At 27.8% G+C, this 19,379-nt stretch overlaps 5 protein-coding genes across 8 annotated transcripts; 3 read left to right on the forward strand and 2 right to left on the reverse strand.

The window, feature by feature from the left end:
• Positions 1–5,835: 5,835 nt before the first annotated feature.
• Positions 5,836–7,597, forward strand: LOC105360517 (uncharacterized). Of its 2 annotated transcripts, none has more exons than XM_011497432.1 (3): positions 5,836–6,260; positions 6,895–7,073; positions 7,435–7,597. In XM_011497432.1, exons 1-3 carry the CDS (start codon positions 6,080–6,082, stop codon positions 7,576–7,578), a joined length of 504 nt encoding a protein of 167 aa, XP_011495734.1. In that variant the 5' UTR covers positions 5,836–6,079; the 3' UTR covers positions 7,579–7,597. The 2 variants fall into 2 exon arrangements, with proteins under 2 accessions (XP_011495734.1, XP_011495735.1); XM_011497433.1 differs by having other exon boundaries at positions 5,891–6,242.
• Positions 7,581–9,199, forward strand: Sptr (Sepiapterin reductase). The gene is made up of 3 exons (XM_011497431.1): positions 7,581–7,821; positions 8,314–8,624; positions 8,905–9,199. The coding sequence occupies exons 1-3, from the start codon at positions 7,587–7,589 to the stop codon at positions 9,145–9,147; spliced, it is 789 nt and encodes a 262-aa protein (XP_011495733.1). The 5' UTR covers positions 7,581–7,586; the 3' UTR covers positions 9,148–9,199.
• A 383-nt stretch (positions 9,200–9,582) lies between these two features.
• Positions 9,583–12,850, reverse strand: LOC105360766 (proton-coupled folate transporter). The gene is made up of 7 exons (XM_011497766.1): positions 12,835–12,850; positions 12,189–12,738; positions 11,119–11,379; positions 10,608–10,957; positions 10,163–10,442; positions 9,898–10,080; positions 9,583–9,809 (listed from the first exon to the last, which is right to left on the reverse strand). The coding sequence occupies exons 2-7, from the start codon at positions 12,271–12,273 to the stop codon at positions 9,583–9,585; spliced, it is 1,386 nt and encodes a 461-aa protein (XP_011496068.1). The 5' UTR covers positions 12,274–12,738; positions 12,835–12,850.
• A 111-nt stretch (positions 12,851–12,961) lies between these two features.
• On the forward strand, positions 12,962–14,935 carry LOC105360518 (NADH-cytochrome b5 reductase-like). Of its 2 annotated transcripts, none has more exons than XM_011497434.1 (5): positions 12,962–13,317; positions 13,729–14,033; positions 14,128–14,353; positions 14,453–14,673; positions 14,748–14,935. In XM_011497434.1, the coding sequence occupies exons 2-5, from the start codon at positions 13,760–13,762 to the stop codon at positions 14,933–14,935; spliced, it is 909 nt and encodes a 302-aa protein (XP_011495736.1). In that variant the 5' UTR covers positions 12,962–13,317; positions 13,729–13,759. The 2 variants fall into 2 exon arrangements, with proteins under 2 accessions (XP_011495736.1, XP_011495737.1); XM_011497435.1 differs by having other exon boundaries at positions 14,453–14,661.
• A 1,753-nt stretch (positions 14,936–16,688) lies between these two features.
• On the reverse strand, positions 16,689–19,272 carry Fancl (E3 ubiquitin-protein ligase Fancl). 2 transcript variants are annotated; one of them, XM_011497437.1, is made up of 7 exons: positions 19,066–19,272; positions 18,183–18,476; positions 17,992–18,102; positions 17,659–17,912; positions 17,383–17,578; positions 17,076–17,300; positions 16,689–16,996 (listed from the first exon to the last, which is right to left on the reverse strand). In XM_011497437.1, exons 2-7 carry the CDS (start codon positions 18,471–18,473, stop codon positions 16,895–16,897), a joined length of 1,179 nt encoding a protein of 392 aa, XP_011495739.1. In that variant the 5' UTR covers positions 18,474–18,476; positions 19,066–19,272; the 3' UTR covers positions 16,689–16,894. The 2 variants fall into 2 exon arrangements, with proteins under 2 accessions (XP_011495739.1, XP_011495738.1); XM_011497436.1 differs by lacking the exon at positions 19,066–19,272 and adding an exon at positions 18,634–18,816.
• Between the last annotated feature and the right edge of the window lie 107 nt (positions 19,273–19,379).

Here is a 19,379-nt window from a genome sequence, read left to right on the forward strand (position 1 = left end):
TAAAATAAAAAAAAAAAAAAAAAAAAAAAAAAAAATGCAACTTTTTAAAATAAGTTTAATGATTTACTGGATTATAAATTTAATCTATGCTATTATAAAATTAGTATAGTATAATCGGGTAAATAATAAAATTAACTATTTTTCAAGATGTTATTATAAATTTTTGTTTTAAATTCATTATTAAAAGATTTAGAAATTGTCTACAGAAGACATTTCTATAATATAATATATAAAATATTTTTTATAATTTTAGATGAAATAACGTTTAAATCTTTATAAATGAATTTTAATCACTATTTTTAGTAGTATTTTAGAAACTATTGTATTATTCCATTTAACAGCAAAATATGAAATAGCTTCAGCCATAACAAATGACAATATTATTTATCAATAAAATCTTTAAATTTAGAATAAATAGATCTTAAAATATAAGCAGTCACTAGTCGGACCGTTTTTTCATTACCATGACGATCCAAAGTAAACAAAAAATCCTTTTTTCTTTGTTTTTTTTTTATTAAATTTTCTGTATAATATGAGTTATTATATTGCAAAATCATTCCGTTATTGAAATCTTTTTAAATAGATATTTAAATTTTTGTTAATTTAATATTTTACATATATTTATAAATCTGGCCAATTTTAAGTTATTTTTAATGCTTTATTTCAAATAAAACATTATAATTTTGAATAAAGATTATAAATGCAATGAATACTTATTAAATATATTTATTTCATCTCGATATAACGTAAGCGCGAAACTCTATATCAATTTTGTAATTAACATTGTATCAAATTATAAAATTAAAATGCCTCTACATATATATTTTTTATTTCGCTATTTTACGTATGAGAAAAATCTATATTTACCTATTAGAATTTATCACAATTTGGGAAATATATAATTTATTTTCATGAATTTGAATTTAAAGTGCTTATCTTAATTATTTAATTTTTTAACCCATTCTTTTAGAAAGTGCATTGTTTTTATAACTTCTTAATATCATTCTTAATAAAATTTCACATTACAAGGTGTCTAATTATTATATTTTTAAAATATTATTGAAATACAAGTATACCGAAGGATAGCGCGTATTACAAATCAATCCACCAAGGTAAATAAGAATTACATAATGTAAAAAATGACTCAAAATTAGCGAGTTTAAATGTTACAGAAGCGTGCATAAATTTGTCTCCGCGTAACCTTTAAACGAAGCATTTGAATAACGGAGTGCAATAGCCAAATAAATTTTCAAGAAGAAAATGTAATCGATACACCTTGAATACAAAACTTGTCGAATGCTCTTATATGCTCAGTCGCGTGTACGTGCGCCTGTGCGCCTGTGCGCCTGTGCGCTTGTGCGCTTGTGTGACTGACTGCTCGTGTTATTTTTTTTTTTTTTTGCCTACGATTATATATTTTCAAAATCGAAGAATTTTGAAATAACTTGTCATTTATATTAACGTAGCTCGAAAATTCGTAAAATTGAATAATGATTGTAATATGATCGTTTAATTAATCCCAACGTGTTTCAAACGAAACAAAATGTGTATTTTATCCATAATAATTATAAGTAAAATAGATATATATATATATGAATTTGGAACTACCTTAGTTTTAAAAACATTGGGATTTAAACATTTTAGGATTCTAACACAAGTTATAAGGTCAGTTGGGCATTCACGTGTTTACTTATATATAGACTCTCATTTAAATAAAAGCAATATGAATTCGTAAAAATATATTTGGTCGATAATGTTAAGAATGTGCATTTATGGAGACGGTTGTTGCCAGTCGGATGAGTTGCTCCAACAAAAATGACCAACTGGAACTCAAGGTTAACACAGTCAGCATTTTCAAATATGTTATTCAATTTGGTGGTCACTTGGTCTCGTACTATTAAAAATATTTTTACTGGTATAGCTATTTTCGCCGAAATACTTAACGCATCGGAATTAATTGATATTTATTTATTTAACTATTTAACTGTTAATTATTTTTGTTTATTTCTATTCTCTCTCTCTCTCTCTCTCTCTCTCTCACACACTCTCTCTCTCTCTCTATCTCTCTCTATCTCTCTTTTTTTGTTTAATAATAAAAACGAAATTACATTTCAAAGTGGATTAATGTTTTGTAATTGTCATTGTATTATCAGTTAATTTAGAACCATTATTTTTCATAAATAAATAAAACTATGAATATTTAAAACTCTGCTTTCACTTTAAAATGTAAGCATATATTTTTGTTTGTATTTACTTATTATCACAATTTTTTATACAATATATAATTATTATAATAGGCTGTAGCATTTGCAAAAGTATAATTTCGTATAAGCTTACAATAGCTATAAGTTTTGCTTTAAAATAACAGGAATTCCCTTAGTATTTAGTAATAATTATGTGAATGAGCTAATCAAACATTTGTATAAAAACGTTACAAAAGCTTCAACAGAATTTCAAAAATAAAATTCATAATATTATTTTTAATATTATTTGCCACACTACTTTATAACTACTACTTTATACACACTACTTTATAACCCATTCAATACAAATATTTTCAAAACATACAATATTTTAAATACTTATTGACGGCTTGGAAAGCACGAAGAAAGCTTCATAGATAGCATTGAAATTGAACTTGAGTGCTAGTTTGTTTGGCAGCATTTATTTAACAATTTATATTATTAATAATAATAGTAATGATGATTACTAATATTAGTTTGAATTATTAGTTGAAGAGATCGATCAAAAGGAAAATAGCAAAGGACATTTTTTACAATCGCACGAGTAAAAAAATATTTTCTTCGATATAATATTTTATGGATGACAAATGTTATTTATTTAGACTTTTCATTTAACTTCCTACAAACTTATAAGATTCTTCTATATATAATTGGCCATTAATTGAATTTATTATCTATTATATTAAATTATTATTTGGAAAATTTTATTTTTTAATGAACTCGATTAATACTAAATTTTAGCTAAAATAAATATTTGTAAAGATTGGACTATTAAAATTAAAAAAAAAAAACAGCATCAACTTATTGCTGACGCTTATTTCACGATAGCCGCAGACATGTTAAAACAAAAAAACAAAAAAAAAAAACAAAAAAAAAACAAAACAAAACAAAACAAAAAAACAAATTATTTTCATTATATAATAAATTTTAGAAAATGATTGACAATTCAAATATAAATTGTAGAATATAATTAAAAATACGTATTTAGATTAAATAAAAATATATAATACTATTGAATTCCGATCTAAGATCTTAGTTTTATGAAAAACAATAGTAATTACGGTTTCGGTTATGACATTTAAATGAAAAATTTATAAGTTAATTAAAGAAAAAAAAACTTGCTTATTATCTTATATTATTCTTGGGAAATATCTTCTGCCATTCATGATAATAAAAAAATTGGCCTACAAATATTCCTACGATACAGTTTTCTTTAAGTTAAAATTTTCCGCCTAATAGATACAACGATTTTACAAAAAAAAGTTTGCAAGTAGAATTTTCACGCTTTCTCCAAATGAATTTTCCAAATATGCCAATTATTACAAATAAAACATTCAACAGTAATTTTAAAACTTTTTTTTTTTTTTTTTTTTTTTTTTTTTTTTTTACCGACGAATGACCATGCACGTTGATACAAATGTTATATTCGAATTAATTTTTAACATCGTAATATAAAATTATCCGAATAGTTAAATAATTTTATTTAATAGAGTGCAATTGTACCTTGAATTAAACACGCACACAATTAATCTTCAGAATTATATTGATCGATAATTATCTTAAATAATAAATTGCTGAAATATTCTAATTAATTTTACAAGATTAACGTATTTAAAATAATCGAGTAAATTGCTTAGGTAATAATTTCATTGTAAAAATTAAAAGATAATAAAATGGCCTGTGAAATTTAAATTACTTTAAAGCTTTAAATTCCAGGAACGTGTATTTCAATACAAAATTCATGATCTCAAAAATGTAATGAAATCTTATAAGTTGTAAGAAGCTTAAAAATCTTTATACGTGTTGTTAGTTACTGTCTAACGTACAATTGGCAGGATAAAATTATTTGTATTTAGCTACGATATTCAAGTGAAAAATACGAGTAAATTTTCAAAATGGTAAAATAGTTGAAGAAATGAAAATATAAATAGTCAAAGAGCAACGTAGAGGTAAAGTAGTATAAATAAATGTTGTAGCTTACGAGAACGAATTGGTACTTTTAATTCGTGGGATTTTTATAACAATAATTGATATTAACCCCTTTACACAATACGAAAATCTCTTTAATTTTTCCAAAATCTCAGTTTCATTATTAGAACATTATACACTTGAAAGAAAATAAAGAAAATTCTTTTGTAATTTATCAATTAGCAATCAGTGATGAGAAATCATTGAATGAATTTTAAAGTTTCATGCACTGTGTAATGGTTATAGAGTATGAATAGGTAAATGAAAAATTCCATATATATTTATAAATCATAGAAAATTTGTATAAATGAATATTATTAATTTTATAATTATTAACAATTCCAATGCAATATAAGTGCGATTTGAGATGACCTTGCGCGAAGGGAGTTGCAAATTGTAAAAAGTGTCTATTTCGTGTGTTAGTGATACGTTAAGCAATTATTAAACATCCGTGGGGACTTTCTTTTGCTAGATTAGACGATACATAATGAATCTTCTAATACATTATTGTAATGAGGGAAAAAGTAAGAGTCAATTGTATTAGAAATTTTATCACGTATCGGAGGATATTATTTATCCGTAGTTACTCTAGAATTTGCAATTAATGTTACAGTGGGTAGAGAAAACGAGCCAAGCTGTATAATTATAATAAATAAGGTGTGAGTACAAAAACTATTAAACGAATAGAAAAATTGTTTAATATAAAAATAAAAAATAAGAAAATAAGAAAATTTGCATTAGATAAACATTTTATAAAACTGTCTATAGACTTTGAATATTCAATTAATTTTAAATCGAAGGGAGAGAGAGAGAGAGAGAGAGAGAGAGAGAGAGAGAGAAAGAGAGAGAGAGAGAGAGAGAGAAAAAGATTAAGCTCATTAATTAATGAAATTTTATTTTCAGCTAGCCAATAAAAATTAACAAAATTTGTATCTATAATGAGAGCCCGATCGATTAGTCGCAATTCTCGATAAATTTAATCTTAAGTTTAAAATTTATATTCCATTAACCAATTTTACGATATAAATGCAAATGTATGTATATATAATAATAATAATAATAATAATAATAATAATAATAATATTTACCTCAGCATTGTATTTTCACTCTATGCTTGCTCGCATTTAATAATAATGTAGGATGAAAATTTTGGCTCCCAATAAGGACGTGGTGGATGAAATTTAGCTTGAGCCACTACGAAGGGAAGATAAGCAGCTGGAGGAACTCGAGGTCGGCCCACTCGATTCTACTTATTCATCACCCCTGGGATGGGAAATCTTATCGAAGCAGCCGATATTTCATAAGGTTATGACAAAATTGAAATTTCGATCCAACAAATTATGATCATTAATTTGAAGATATTTATTATTGTCCAGTCCAAGTTATCAGATAATATTAACTATTGCGTTGTTTTATTTACATAGGAATAGTCGAAAAATCATGTAATTCAATTCTTTTCATACGATAATTTGTATATATTTATACGATAAAAAAAAAACGTTGCATCATTTGCTTACATTATGATGAATGTATAATCGATAGAATTTTAATTTTAATTTTAAGAAAAGTGTATATTAGAAGTATGTTTGAGCAAATGAATTGAGCGCCGCCGTGAATGAAATCTTTTCGATTGGCTGGAACAAGCCGCCATATTTACAATTCGGAGTAACGATTTATCCTTGGTTTGGGAAAAAATTAGAAAAAAGAGAATGTATAACGACACTCGCGGCGGTATCGATGACATTGCGCTGCCATCGATCGGGCTTATCCTGACTTCTTGCCGCTCGTATGTAAAAACAGGATCTTGTCGTATTGGTGACAAAAAGTGTTTATGCGAGAAGGGATAATTGCAAAAAATATATTGAAATATGAAGTCAACCGTCACCGATCCATGGTCGTGTACAGATACTTGCGGTGAGAAGAAAATCTCGGAGTCTTGTAGTAGTTTCGAGGACTCCTTCGTCTCAACTGCGTCGAATTTACAAGAATTGACAAAATTGCCTGATTCCGAGGAGTATTTGGCGCGACTTTGTAAGTTTTTTCCGCCTCGTGAGTGTTACTTTCCGTCGGAATATTTGGAGAGACCGAATGATTTGTCGAAGGTTATCCTCTGCCCGCGACACGGTTATCCAATTAGGAAAATTATTAAAATTGTAGATTATAAGTCGTAGGAAATTTTTGTTGTGTATTTGATGCTTTACTCTCATAAGAACCATTTTTCACTCTAACAAATAATAGAACCAAGAGTAGAATTATTTAGCATTGTTATAACTAGGTGGCATTTTCATAAATTGTGAAAAACTATTTCCTCATCGGTTATAATGAATAACCATTAAAATGTAAATGTAATGTTTAATGTAAAATAATATAATATATTTTGTTACTGTAGAATAGAGTAATTCTTAGCTCTAAGGAATTTAATATACAGCGAACAAAATTGACGAGATAATCCTTAACATTTACTAAAGACATTTTATTATAATAATAATAAAAAACAGATGAGATAATTTATTCATATATATCCTCCATTACTAATATTAAGCCACTAAAATTAAGTCAATATGTTTGAGTGGTTAAGATGAAAAATTTATATCTTGAGCGTTTTAATAATTATGTGTAATAAAAATTAAGAAAATGTTAAAAATGATAAATAAATATATATATATATGTATAATCTTAATAGATTCGAGATTGAAAAGTATTCAAGGTGGTACATCCAAGCAAGATCTTATTAATTCACTGAGTAGTGCAAAAGAGGATTGTATCGCTAGACTAATCACTAATGGTCATAATCTTGAAACAGCCGAAGAACGAGAACTTGCAACTAATCCACTTATCAGGCACATTGCTCCGCATTTACAAGTATAAAAATAATTTGACGATTTTATGAATATAGGATATATTTAAAATTATTACAACTTCATATTGAAGTTCTTCTGAAAAACTCCAATAAATTTTTCAATAAAACAATTAAAAATTATGCAATTATTTCACAATACCGTACTAAATACCAATTAATTTTTATCTTTTTCTAAAATACGGTATAATTAAAATATTTTAATATAAAATGATATATTGAAATAGCGCATTAATGAGAAAAAAGTAATAATCGTAAATAAAACTTATTTTATTATAATTTATTATAATAGTATTCTTTCTTATCAATATACACATATATATATATATATATATATATATATATATATAAATAAACTTTTTTCAGGCCCTTACTGCAAACGAACTAGTTCATTTACTAAAAGCAGATGTATTACAAGCGGTTGTAGATGAGCAGAAACAAATAATCAAAGATATTGAAGACAAATCACTGGATAGCTCATTGGATAATAAAGATAATAACGGATTATAATTGAAGAAATGACTAGTAAAATGTTTTCAGGAAAAGTTTTTTTATTGGTAACTGGAGCGAGTCAAGGTATTGGTAGGAAAATTGCTGAAATTTTTGCTTCGACTTTAGAAATTGACTCGCAAGTTCTTCTATTAGCTAGAAATTTAGAAAATTTAAAAGAAATATCCAACCAATTATCAAAACATTTAACTGTTAATGTTGAAAGTGTAGATTTAAGCAAAGCTACTGCAAAGGAGTTAAAAGGTAAATTTTAATATAAACTAATCAGATTAATATAAATTTATTGTTAATTTCACAATAATTTAACTTATCATTTACATAATCGCTTGTGCAAATGTTCGATTTCACGTTGTAATTATAATGTTGGAACAACTTGAATGAAGCATATTGGTCATTCGGTTGAATGAAGAATCTGAGAAATCAAAGAACCTGGATTTTATACAATTCATAGTAAATCCACGTCTTTTTTCTCGAAATCTTCCTCCTCGATTATCAAATAACACTCGCAAGTAAATGAAAAGTCCATTGTACAAATTATAGGTCATAAAGATTATAGAAATATTGACGATTTATATCTTAAATTATTTCAAGAACATGAAAATTAGATTTTGATTTTCAAAATAATTGTAACATTTAGAATGATAATTAAATCGCTCATTTTGTTAAAATATATATACTCAATTTTTGATAAATATTAAAAATTATTTATGTAATATTAAAGACATTACATTTTAGATATTATTGTTAATTCTTTGGGCAGCAAGAAAGCAAATCAATTTAACGAAGTAGTAATTGTACACAATGTAGGATCCGTGGGAAACGTTTCGCAGTCAACAGTCGAAATGACTAATTATGATCTTTGGACAGAGTATTACAATTTAAATGTGTTTGGCCCAGCTGTATTAAATGGAATTTTCATGGAATTATTTCAAGAGGAAACTATTAAAAAGCATGTTATTAACATTACTTCTTTGTGTGGAATACAGCCATTCAAATCTCTTGGGTATTATTGCAGCGGTAAAGCAGCGAGGGAAATGTATTTTAAGGTTAATAATAATAAATCACTTAACAAAATAATATTTATTTTATTTAACCAGTATTTAAAAAAGAATTTAAACAATGCTTATACAAATAATATAATTATGATATTATAATTATGTTGTGCGATTATTTACAAGTAAACGGGCAAAGTCTATCAATTATAATCTCCTTTTAAATTTACTTATATATTCGTCAAAGTCAGATTTTTAAATGTAAATGTATTATTAAAAGCTTAGCGTTATCGTTCTTACTTTTAAACTGATTTTTTTTCAAAATTTTAAACAGGTTTTTGCAGAAGAACATCCCAATGTGAATGTTTTGAATTATTCGCCTGGGCCAGTTGAAACAAAAATGTTTCAAACAATAATCGAAGATGTTGGTGATGTAGAATTGAAGACCCAATTCCAAAATAAACGAAAAAATAATCAAGTCTTAACCACGGATCAAACTACAAAACGTCTCGTAGAAGTTCTTTCAAAAAAGAACTACAAGTCTGGCGATCACGTGGATTATCGTGATGAATTATAACTTTATAATTTATAATAAAAATTTAATACAAGTTAAATATTAAATAAATTTTAAGCTCATTCATTATAAATGTATATGCATACTTTGTATAATATTTTATATAGCACCAAATTATCAAAATATCGTATAAAGTTTTTTTAGTATTTTTTTTTCCGTTTTGTTTTTTGTTTTTTTGTTTTATCACAGATATTATAAAGGCTTTTAATTAAGTATAAAATTGCTTTTTAGAAATAGTATTTATGAAAATTGTTCCTACTATGTCACAACGACAAATAAAATTAATTGTTTGAAGACATCTACATATGATATGTATTATTCTTGTGAAATTAAAATAATTTTCTATCGATAAAAGAGATTTTCTTAAATCGCGAGTACGTTATAAAGACTTAAATATAATTTAAATATTTAAAATATTAAAAAAATAAAAAATGCTTGTCAATTAAAATTATTCATAAATGGAGTATATTCGGTATTTTTTAATTTTCTCCATCTATGTTCAATAATAATTGCAAGCATTATAATTACAATTGGCAGTACCGCAGACAAAAACCATACTGGGCAAGGATATTGACTCAACGTACGTGTATAAATAAATATATACAAAGGCGTACTTGCAAATGGTACTATCATCTCCATTGTAGTTGTTAATGAGAATGTTTTACCTGTTTCGATACAATGTAAAACAGATGTTATTAAACAAATAGATATTGTGATTATAATTGTTATTTAGTAGTGTTATATGTAACTTACCTACATCGTTTGGGGGAACTGATTTCGATATTATAGCTCTAATCATTGGAATAGCGGTTGAACTAAACATTCCGATACCCGATGAAAAATACATTTGCCATGATTTATAAACGAAACCCTTTGTTAAACAGGCCGCACTGTTCGATAAACACGATAAAACAATAATGAAAGTATCGGGAAGTCCTGAAAATGTATGTAAAGACACGCTTTAGTATTACCGATGGAATATAAGAATGAATAGATATTTGTTCAGGAAAATAATTACTTAAAAATGAACCGATAAATTTAATCAGAAATAACATTCCGACTATAGAGATTAGAATATGAGTCCCCGAATATATAGAAAAATCTGTGATATTCCAGCCTAATTTGGAACTGGCAAAAAGAAATGAAATAGAGGAATTACCCTCTATTATTACAATGTGTAAAGCAATGGCTGAAATGCAACTCCACACTAAATATCTATCGAATCCGTTTCGTTGTTTAGTAACGGCACAGAATAATTCTTTGACTAAGGAAATGTCAAATACACTTCTTAATGTACGCTGAAAAATAATTAGAAAATTTATTTATTTATTTTTTAAATCTTTCACTTTTCTATTTAACGATTCAATTATTATCATTTGCGTTAATTTTTTAAATAAATAATAATTAATGAACAATATGTCCATGTATTTATATATATATATATATATATATATGAAACTTACCATATTATCATTTTCAATCGTTTCTTTCACAAAAAGTATGGAGTATAGTAATGCCAAGAAGCACAATAGCGTAGATAGTGAAAAAACTGCTATATATCCGTATTGCTTAAATACCATTGGACCCACAAATAATCCTGCTAGAAGTCCTGCAAACATTGTGGTATCCAGACAAGCCAAGTGCCAAGCTCTGTTTTGATTATTCGATATATCCGTGGTATAACAAAAAAATGTTAGTAAAATTGCTGGAAATCCACCCAACAATGAGAAAGGTATGGAAGATAAAAGAAGCCAATATATATTGACATCGATGCTACTAAGGCAAGTAATTGTTGCATAGTACAATATTAAACCTTGAATAAATAATAATTTTTAGATTATTTATAACATTTGTTTCGTCATGTTACATATAAAATGTGATAATCTTCAGATTTTGTACTAAAAAAAGGAAATAATAATTAAAAAAAATAATTCTCTAATGTCAAATTATTTGTCTGCGTGTATATTTAAATACCTGTGAATGGAAAGATAAGTAATGGTTTTCTACCATTTTTATCGCTCCACGGACCAAGAAAGAGGGACATTATCGTTGGAAATATTGTTTCAATACATGATTTTAATACCAAAATAAGCCCTGTATGCGGTTGGACTAATTTTTCTACTATTATTGCTTCTTTGCTACTGCTGTTTTCGTGTAAAATATCACACTCGCTATTGTTTAAGCTTGACATACTTTTACACATTCGATACACGATAAAGTCAGTCATTACATTGTCTGCAAATAAAATATAAAATAAAATAAAATGTTTTAGTAATTCAAATATAATTATCCTAATATGTATTATTGTATTTGGCTAAATTAAAAGTGGTTAAAAATAATTTTCAGATAATATATGTATATATCGGAGTGTGTGTGTTAATATGCATGAAACAATATTGATCATAAATATTATCAGAAAAAATTTGTAAATTATTCTTATTTATAATACAAGAACAAAAAAAAAAACACTCAAATTTTTCAATATTATTTATTAAACAATGATTTTAATAATAACTACAGCATAGATAATATATTAATTAGTTAAATAAAATTAACTTTCAATGATAAACGATAGGTTCTTGTCTGTAAGACATAGATAACGTTTTTGTCGACTCAACGTTACATAAATTATAATAATGTATAATATTTATGTAGCGCGCTATATAAATTATACATTTAACTAATACACAGCGATGTAATTATATATGTCGTAACTATAATATTTGTACAATGTAATATTATAATAAATTATCTATAATTATAAAATTGCATATCTTTATCAAAATTCATTATATAGTAAAAATATAGTTATATTATGATAATTGTCGATGAAATAGTAGAGATGATTAAAACTATTTTGAAAATTTGTATAAATAAAATAAACTTATGGGCGGTAAAATGAATAAATTATCATACTATTGACCAATTTCAGCTCTTTCTATTAAAGATGACATAACTTGGTGTACAATAAATTTAAAAAGTGACGTTTCTTCTTCATATAAATAAGTGAAAATTATATGCACGATAGATCATACGTAAAGTACCTGATACAGAAAAGGCAAAAAATAAAGCAAATGCCAATGGTTCCATATATGTAAATCGCCTCCATCCAGGAATAGGTGCTTCCATAATGAATTATAATATGAAATATCTTTTTATCATAAATCTAAAATTATAATTCAAAAGTATAGTCTGTCCAGAATAAAGTTAATAACTACTTGCTACTTTCATTCAATGATATCAGCACAAAAACATCTCAACATCGCAGGTTTTATCTATTTGCGATGATACTGCAGCTCAACGCGCACTGCTACTATTCAGAAATAATTTTATGAACATAATTACGTGGCTTCAAGTTTGAAGTCAAGTGCCTTTGTTCACAATACTAACGATCCGCAATACTTTCACTTGCGTCAGAAAAAAAAAAATTTGTTTCTCTATATTTATCACAATTATTCAATTTTAACATTAGATACAATGCATTATCGGTATGATATAACGAACTTATGCTAAAACATGATTGTCCTTTTCTTTCTTTTTCTTTGTTTTCCACTATTAATCGAGTGCATTTATAATCTGCCTACGCACCAAATTCTGTAAATAATAACAAAAGAGACACCAACACTATCGAATCAGTATGGGAAGGTTACGTGGGACTTATTGGACGTGCGGTAAAATGAAAAAGAAAACCTTTTTTTATTTTATCGAGTACGTTCATCTATACACGCAAAATCTCTGTATGCAATGAAATGTAGTCGAACATATGTGTAGAGATAAATTATTGTTCCTTTTTTTTCTTCTTTTTTTTTGTTGATTTTTCTGGAAACCACGGCATAAAAACCAACACTTACGTATCATGTTCATTTGTTCGTTTGTTCGATAATTAAATGCTTAAAGTTGCCTTTACGCACGACTATTTGTAAATAATAATTGTTTAATTTATTGTCATCAGAAACAAGAATCGTGATTATTAAATTTCTCAAAAATGAAAATAAATGGTACAAGGCATATGGTTGGTTATGAGCTATTTATTGTCTTTTGTTGATATCCGATTGTGTTGATGCAACCGCATCAGGATTATAATCAAAGTGACACTGTTGACAATACAAGTTGCTGAAATATACTTTGTAAAGAAGTTTTAAAGGCAATTAAGTCTTAAGAAAATCATTTCTGGTATGTTTATATTATCTATTAATTTGGCAGTTAAATAGCAAAGATTATATAAGAAATTAGAAAAATTAATGTTTGCTTATATTCCAATTATTGTTCGTTTAATAAATAAATGTTAAAAATATTTATGCACAATGAATACTTAACATTGAAAATGCTTGAACTTACAACATATGGATTTGTTAATATTTTTTGTACGTCAATCGATTGCATCGTAAAAATTATTTTCAAATTTCTAAATGCTTTTTACACCCGATGACATAATTACAATATCTTTGAGAAGTGTGTCAGCCTGAGCTTGTAATTATATCTAGAAGAAACTTTCAATTATACAGTTACCTTTGGAATGTATTGTACAAGTTTTTTCCAATATATTGTCCATGACATATATTTAAGAATACAAATTTTGTTTAGATTCCTTAAAATACGACATGTTAAAGTTAAGATGATTAATGGGAGGATGACATCATTCGATGATGTTAACGTTAATGATCGACCCACAACACCATTAGAGCAAGATTGCTGTGGGAATGGCTGTGATCCTTGCATTTTTGATGTTCACAAGAAATTGTTGGAAGAATGGAAGGAGGAGAAGTACAATAAAAGTAAAAGATCCGCTAAGAACTTTTTGTCACTCGTTCGATACAAAAGATTTATAGTTAAAAATATCGTCGAGGGATCGGAAAATTCCATTTGCATTGAACTTGATTGCGCGTCAGGTAATACCTTACTTATTAATTCTGTGGTAAAAGTAGTATTTCTTATACTAAAAACATCAAGTCTACCACACTTGTGTTAAAAATAAATTTTCAGACAATAAAGACGATGTTATTTTTTTATTACCAAGTCAGTACATAATGATGAAACTGTTTACCACGACAAAGCCATATACTCCAATATCTTGGAATCGAAGAAGCATGAATCTGTTAATTAAACTTTATCCAAGTGGCGAGGCAAGCACTTACGTAAAACAATTAAATATTAACGATGAGCTTTTAATAAGAGGACCTTATGGAAATTTTAATTATAGCAGAAATAGGTATTAATTAAGTCGTTAAGCTCTGTTAAGCGGTGCTTCTATGCTAATGAATATCATAAGATGAAAATACATTATTTTAAGAGCATAAACATCTTTCAGTTATAAAAATATTATTATGCTAAGTATTGGATCTGGAATAGCTGCTTTTTATCCATTGGCTGCGTCTATTGTAAAGGATGAACTAGAAGACACAAAAATTAACATGATGTTAGGATTTCGATTTTTATCGCACGTACCTTTAAAAGACGAATTAAGAATTTTAACAGATTATTGGAATTTCGAATGCACATTATATTTATCTCAAGGCAGTACGATGTCTCGTTATACTTAGACAATTATATATTATTTTTATAAAATGCTAAACAAAATTTAAGTAAATAAATGATTTTTTCAGGTACAGCAAATATTACTGGCTTAAATATTGTTAATAGTCGTATAAATTCAAAAATAATTGATAGAACGCTTGATTCTTATTCACCTGAGACTACATTAATTTTAATCTGTGGAACAACAAAATTTAACGAAATTATGGAAAACTTTGTACAAAAGAAAGATTTTTGTCACTATCATGTATTTAGATAATAAGTAATTTTACAATTTTCTATTAATCAATATTGATTAATTAATTTAAATTGTGTATAATTTTTTAATCTAGTCAAATTTAAACAATTTAAGTCTTTAAATGCAAAATATTATATTAACCAATCGATCATTTATTTAATATAATTATTTGTTACAAAAAAAAAAAAATCTTAAAGTTTCAATGTACAATAAAGAAAAGTAACAATTTTTCGATTAAAACGCAAATATAAATTTATATTATTTATGTTTATTTCAATTGAATTTTCCATATTTTTTTTTTACATTGCATTCACTTTTCATTTATAAAAGTATGAAATCATTGGAATACTAATATTATTATTAAATTTTCTTTACTTTCGCAAATATATGTAGCCACGTTTTATATAATCTTTGACTTTGTTAATCCATACTCAACATGCGATATTATTTAGCTTTTCAAACAAATAGTTCTTTGCTATGTAAATAAGTAAAGGTCAATAGAAAATTATTTGACATAGTGTTTCCGATATTACAAGCAAAATTCAATCAAATGTAAATTTGTTACATGTTTGAAAATTTTTAAACATATACAGCCATAGAATAAAATCTTTATGAAATTAAAACTATATTACATATGCATAATAAAAATAAAAAAAACTAGACAGTCATTTAATACAACAAATTTTATTGACATCATATATATGTAAAAAAATGAAAAATTATTCACAACTACGTGTAGTTGTGTGCCTATGCATACACACGAACACACACGAACACACACACACGCGCGCGCGTATGCATATATATATATATATATATATATATAACCTGTGCTATCTACAGTTAGGTACTAACATTGTTGTCTTTCTGCTTTGGATTTCATAATTCTTGTATATTCTTATATATTGAAAAATGCATTTTTTTACAATTTGCTCAAACTTCGTATCTATCTTTTTTATTTAAGTCTCCATAAAAAAAATAAAAAATTGATGCATTATTGTAACTAATAAATTGCCGGCCTACATAACGTATTTTATATTATTATTTTAATCTTTTGCAAAATAATATTACATTATTAGATGTTGGAAAAGTAATAATGAACTCTAAACTTGACGTAAAATTATTATTACATTACTGATAGAGCTATATGCATTTAATATTCAAGATTACAAATTAATACATACATACATTATAATATTTAATGACAATACAAAAATATAAAATTATTTAAAAAATTAACTTAAAAATACTTGTATTTATTTAATTAGGAATCAATATTTATAAATGTAAAAAACATTAAACAGTTTTGTAATTCGAAAAAATGATAATACTGTAGCTTAAACACAAATTTAATTTCGAATTTATAATCAGAAAATGTTATTGTAAATAAAGGCCAATGAATAAATTGACCAAAATTCTGAATTTTAAATCGAATCAACTCAAATGATGCTTCAGAATTTGTTTGAATTTGTTTGTAACGACACGTTTGAAGAATATTCGTTAAATAAAAGGCAAATTTAAATTTGTAAAAATTGTTTATATACATGCTTTTAGAAAATCTATGTCTTCTATTAGGCGATTATTTTTAATTTTAATTAAAATGCTCGCACGTGCATTTCATTTATGTACAAATATTTATAAACATCAATAATCTTTTTCATCCGATTACAGTCAATAAATACATAATAATACAGTATCTTATTTTTTCTATATATAATTATAATTAACAATTATTCGAATTTACTTATACAATTTTAAATTAATAATTCTTAATCATACAGATATTTTATATCTTCGTGTTTTGACCGCGAAATCTAGGACTAAGGCATTTTCACAGGCATTCACGCTAACTTCAACGATAACTTTTAGTTCCGTAAAAAGTTACTTAAAATTCACCATCATCAAAGATTATAAATGAATCTGTTGCTTCTCTTGATTATAAATATTACTTTATCATTTCATTTGCATAAACATATAAAATTATGTAGATGGAATGTTGCAAGATGCCTCCTCTCCACAATTAGGACACGAACCAAAAATTTTGTTAAATACTATTTTATTGGTAACGAGCTCTTGCAGCCACTAAAAAAAAAAATGATTTGAGTTAAAATTTGGGGAAATAATTTTTACGATAATTATTTTAATGTGCATGATCGTATACTTGAAATAAGCAGATGGAATGAAAATGACGTCTACATTTTTCATTATTACAAATTTCATCGGGCAGCGAATTATCTTCTAATTCCATTGAAAAGCATATACAACATTCTTCGTCACCAACCACACCTTCTTCTATCGACTCGTGGCTCTTCGGTCGCCCAGGAAATTCATCGATTTTTAACAAAGTTAAAAGATTTTCATATACACTGCATTCTATATCCCAGCTCTATAATATAATCGACATTTTAATATTTTTCAACGCCAAATAATAATGCGAAATTTTAAAAAACAAAATACTGATAATATACGTCAATAGTGCCTTCGTCTTGTATTAAATTCCTAAACTTATCGACCTCATTTTGGACTCCAAGCAACTTTATCATTGGATATCCAGTTGGATCCAGTGGATTAATCGTTATCAAACAGGATAGCGATGGTGATAAATAAATTCTACGATAAAGATGATACGGTTTTGGTTCGACTGGATCTGTAACATAACAATAACTAAACTAATTTCGTATTTTGTACAATTTTGTATCTCTAAAGTTTTAGCAAACAACGATCGAATGGCAATTATGAATTACTTGTCGATCCTACGTAATTGCCCCCAAGTATCTTCCAATATATCCACTTGCTTTTGAAACATATTTCCAATTTCTCTCAGCGACCAACTTTTCTTTTCATTGATAATAAAGTCGGGTAATTCGGGTAGGTCTGAGGAACATATCTTCCACGACTGCTTACCCACCGAATTAACCACCGGCTTGACAATTATCGAAACATCGTTCATAGTGAGCTTAATGGCGTTTAGATTTTTGGTAGATGAAAAATCCACGCACTATATAAAACCATGTTCGAACGTATGAATTTCAGCGACGAATTAGAACAATAAATTTGTCGTTACATTGAAATCTTACCGAGTATTCCGATAAGACATTATCGAGTTCTTTCAATAGTTTTTCTCTAGCAGTCGTGTCCATGGATCCAATGGAATTTTCCCTGTCTTGATTTTCATTTACAAGATTTTCCTGTCGAACAAAAATCACGATCAATCGTTATGAAATGTCGATGATTTTAGGAACAATTTTAAAATACAACACACGCATACAATGATTTCTGTTAATTCTTGAAAAAAACAAGGTACAGATTCCGACGTTTTCATTATCGAATCTATCAGATTCTTGAATCTTGCGCCAAACAAATATGCGATACTTCCTCCAAAATGTATCGAGGCATTATCGAGTCGTGGAAATGACGGGGCTGCTAGTTTCACTTTAACTTTCATTTCGCAGTTTATGCAGCCATTTTTGATCGATAGAAGTCCCTTCCAAGTAGGCGGTGACCTCGAGATAAGAATCATTTCAGGATACAGCTTTAGCATTTCCTCCAAGTCATCCATGACCTGTGAACATAAACGTAGAATCGTATTAGTAAATAGTACACCTCCATAATGGATAGACCTGAAACCTAAGGACATAAGACACGCGAACGATTGATTAAATAATAAGTAAATTGGTAACTCATATGCAATAAGTAAAGCAATCACAATTTTTCTTTACCGTCTTTTATCCTCTTATGGATAAAGGGTATCTTTCACTCTAATTCAGCAAAGGCAAACGATGATTTCTTAACGTGCCGTTAGCGACGTACTACGCACTGGAGGTCCAACGTTACGACAATAATCGACAAGCACAGTTTCGAGTCGCCGACCGAGCACCGCCGACGACAAATTAATAATACCTGGCTTTACGCTCACGAAAATTTAAATTTTTCGGCCAAGAGCGTGAGAGGATCGACAACGCTGACAATAATCATTGGCAGAGCCCGAGGGCGACTCGACGCTCGAACCTGCACATAATTAATCAACATAATCGTCGAGGACAGCTGCGCGCGCGCGCGCGCACACACACACACACACACACACACAAATATACCTGTCAGCGCTACTAACAACAATGCATTAATCTTTTAAACATATTAGCAACAAGTACCGTCGCAATGTGCGAAATCGGCGAGTCGTCGGTTGTGCCTCGCGCATGCGCCCTTCACTTGTCAAATGCACCACGGGGCGCTGCTCGCATGTTTTTCCCCCCATCTTGGCCTATCTTCTCCGTCTCTCTTTCTTTTCTCTCGAGCCGCTCTCGGGCAGCAGCCCGGCGCGAGCCACCACGTTATTTTGAAAGTCTTTGTCGCGCTCTCTCGGTGTCGCCGCCGCCGACGCCGCCGTCGCCACCACCACCTCCACCATCCCCCTACCAAACCCGATTGACACGAACGCACAAACACACGCGCATTGTCGGCGTGC

Source organism: Ceratosolen solmsi, unplaced genomic scaffold (assembly GCF_000503995.2).
Source record: "Ceratosolen solmsi marchali unplaced genomic scaffold, CerSol_1.0 scaffold47, whole genome shotgun sequence".
NCBI classification, from domain to species: Eukaryota; Metazoa; Arthropoda; class Insecta; order Hymenoptera; family Agaonidae; genus Ceratosolen; species Ceratosolen solmsi.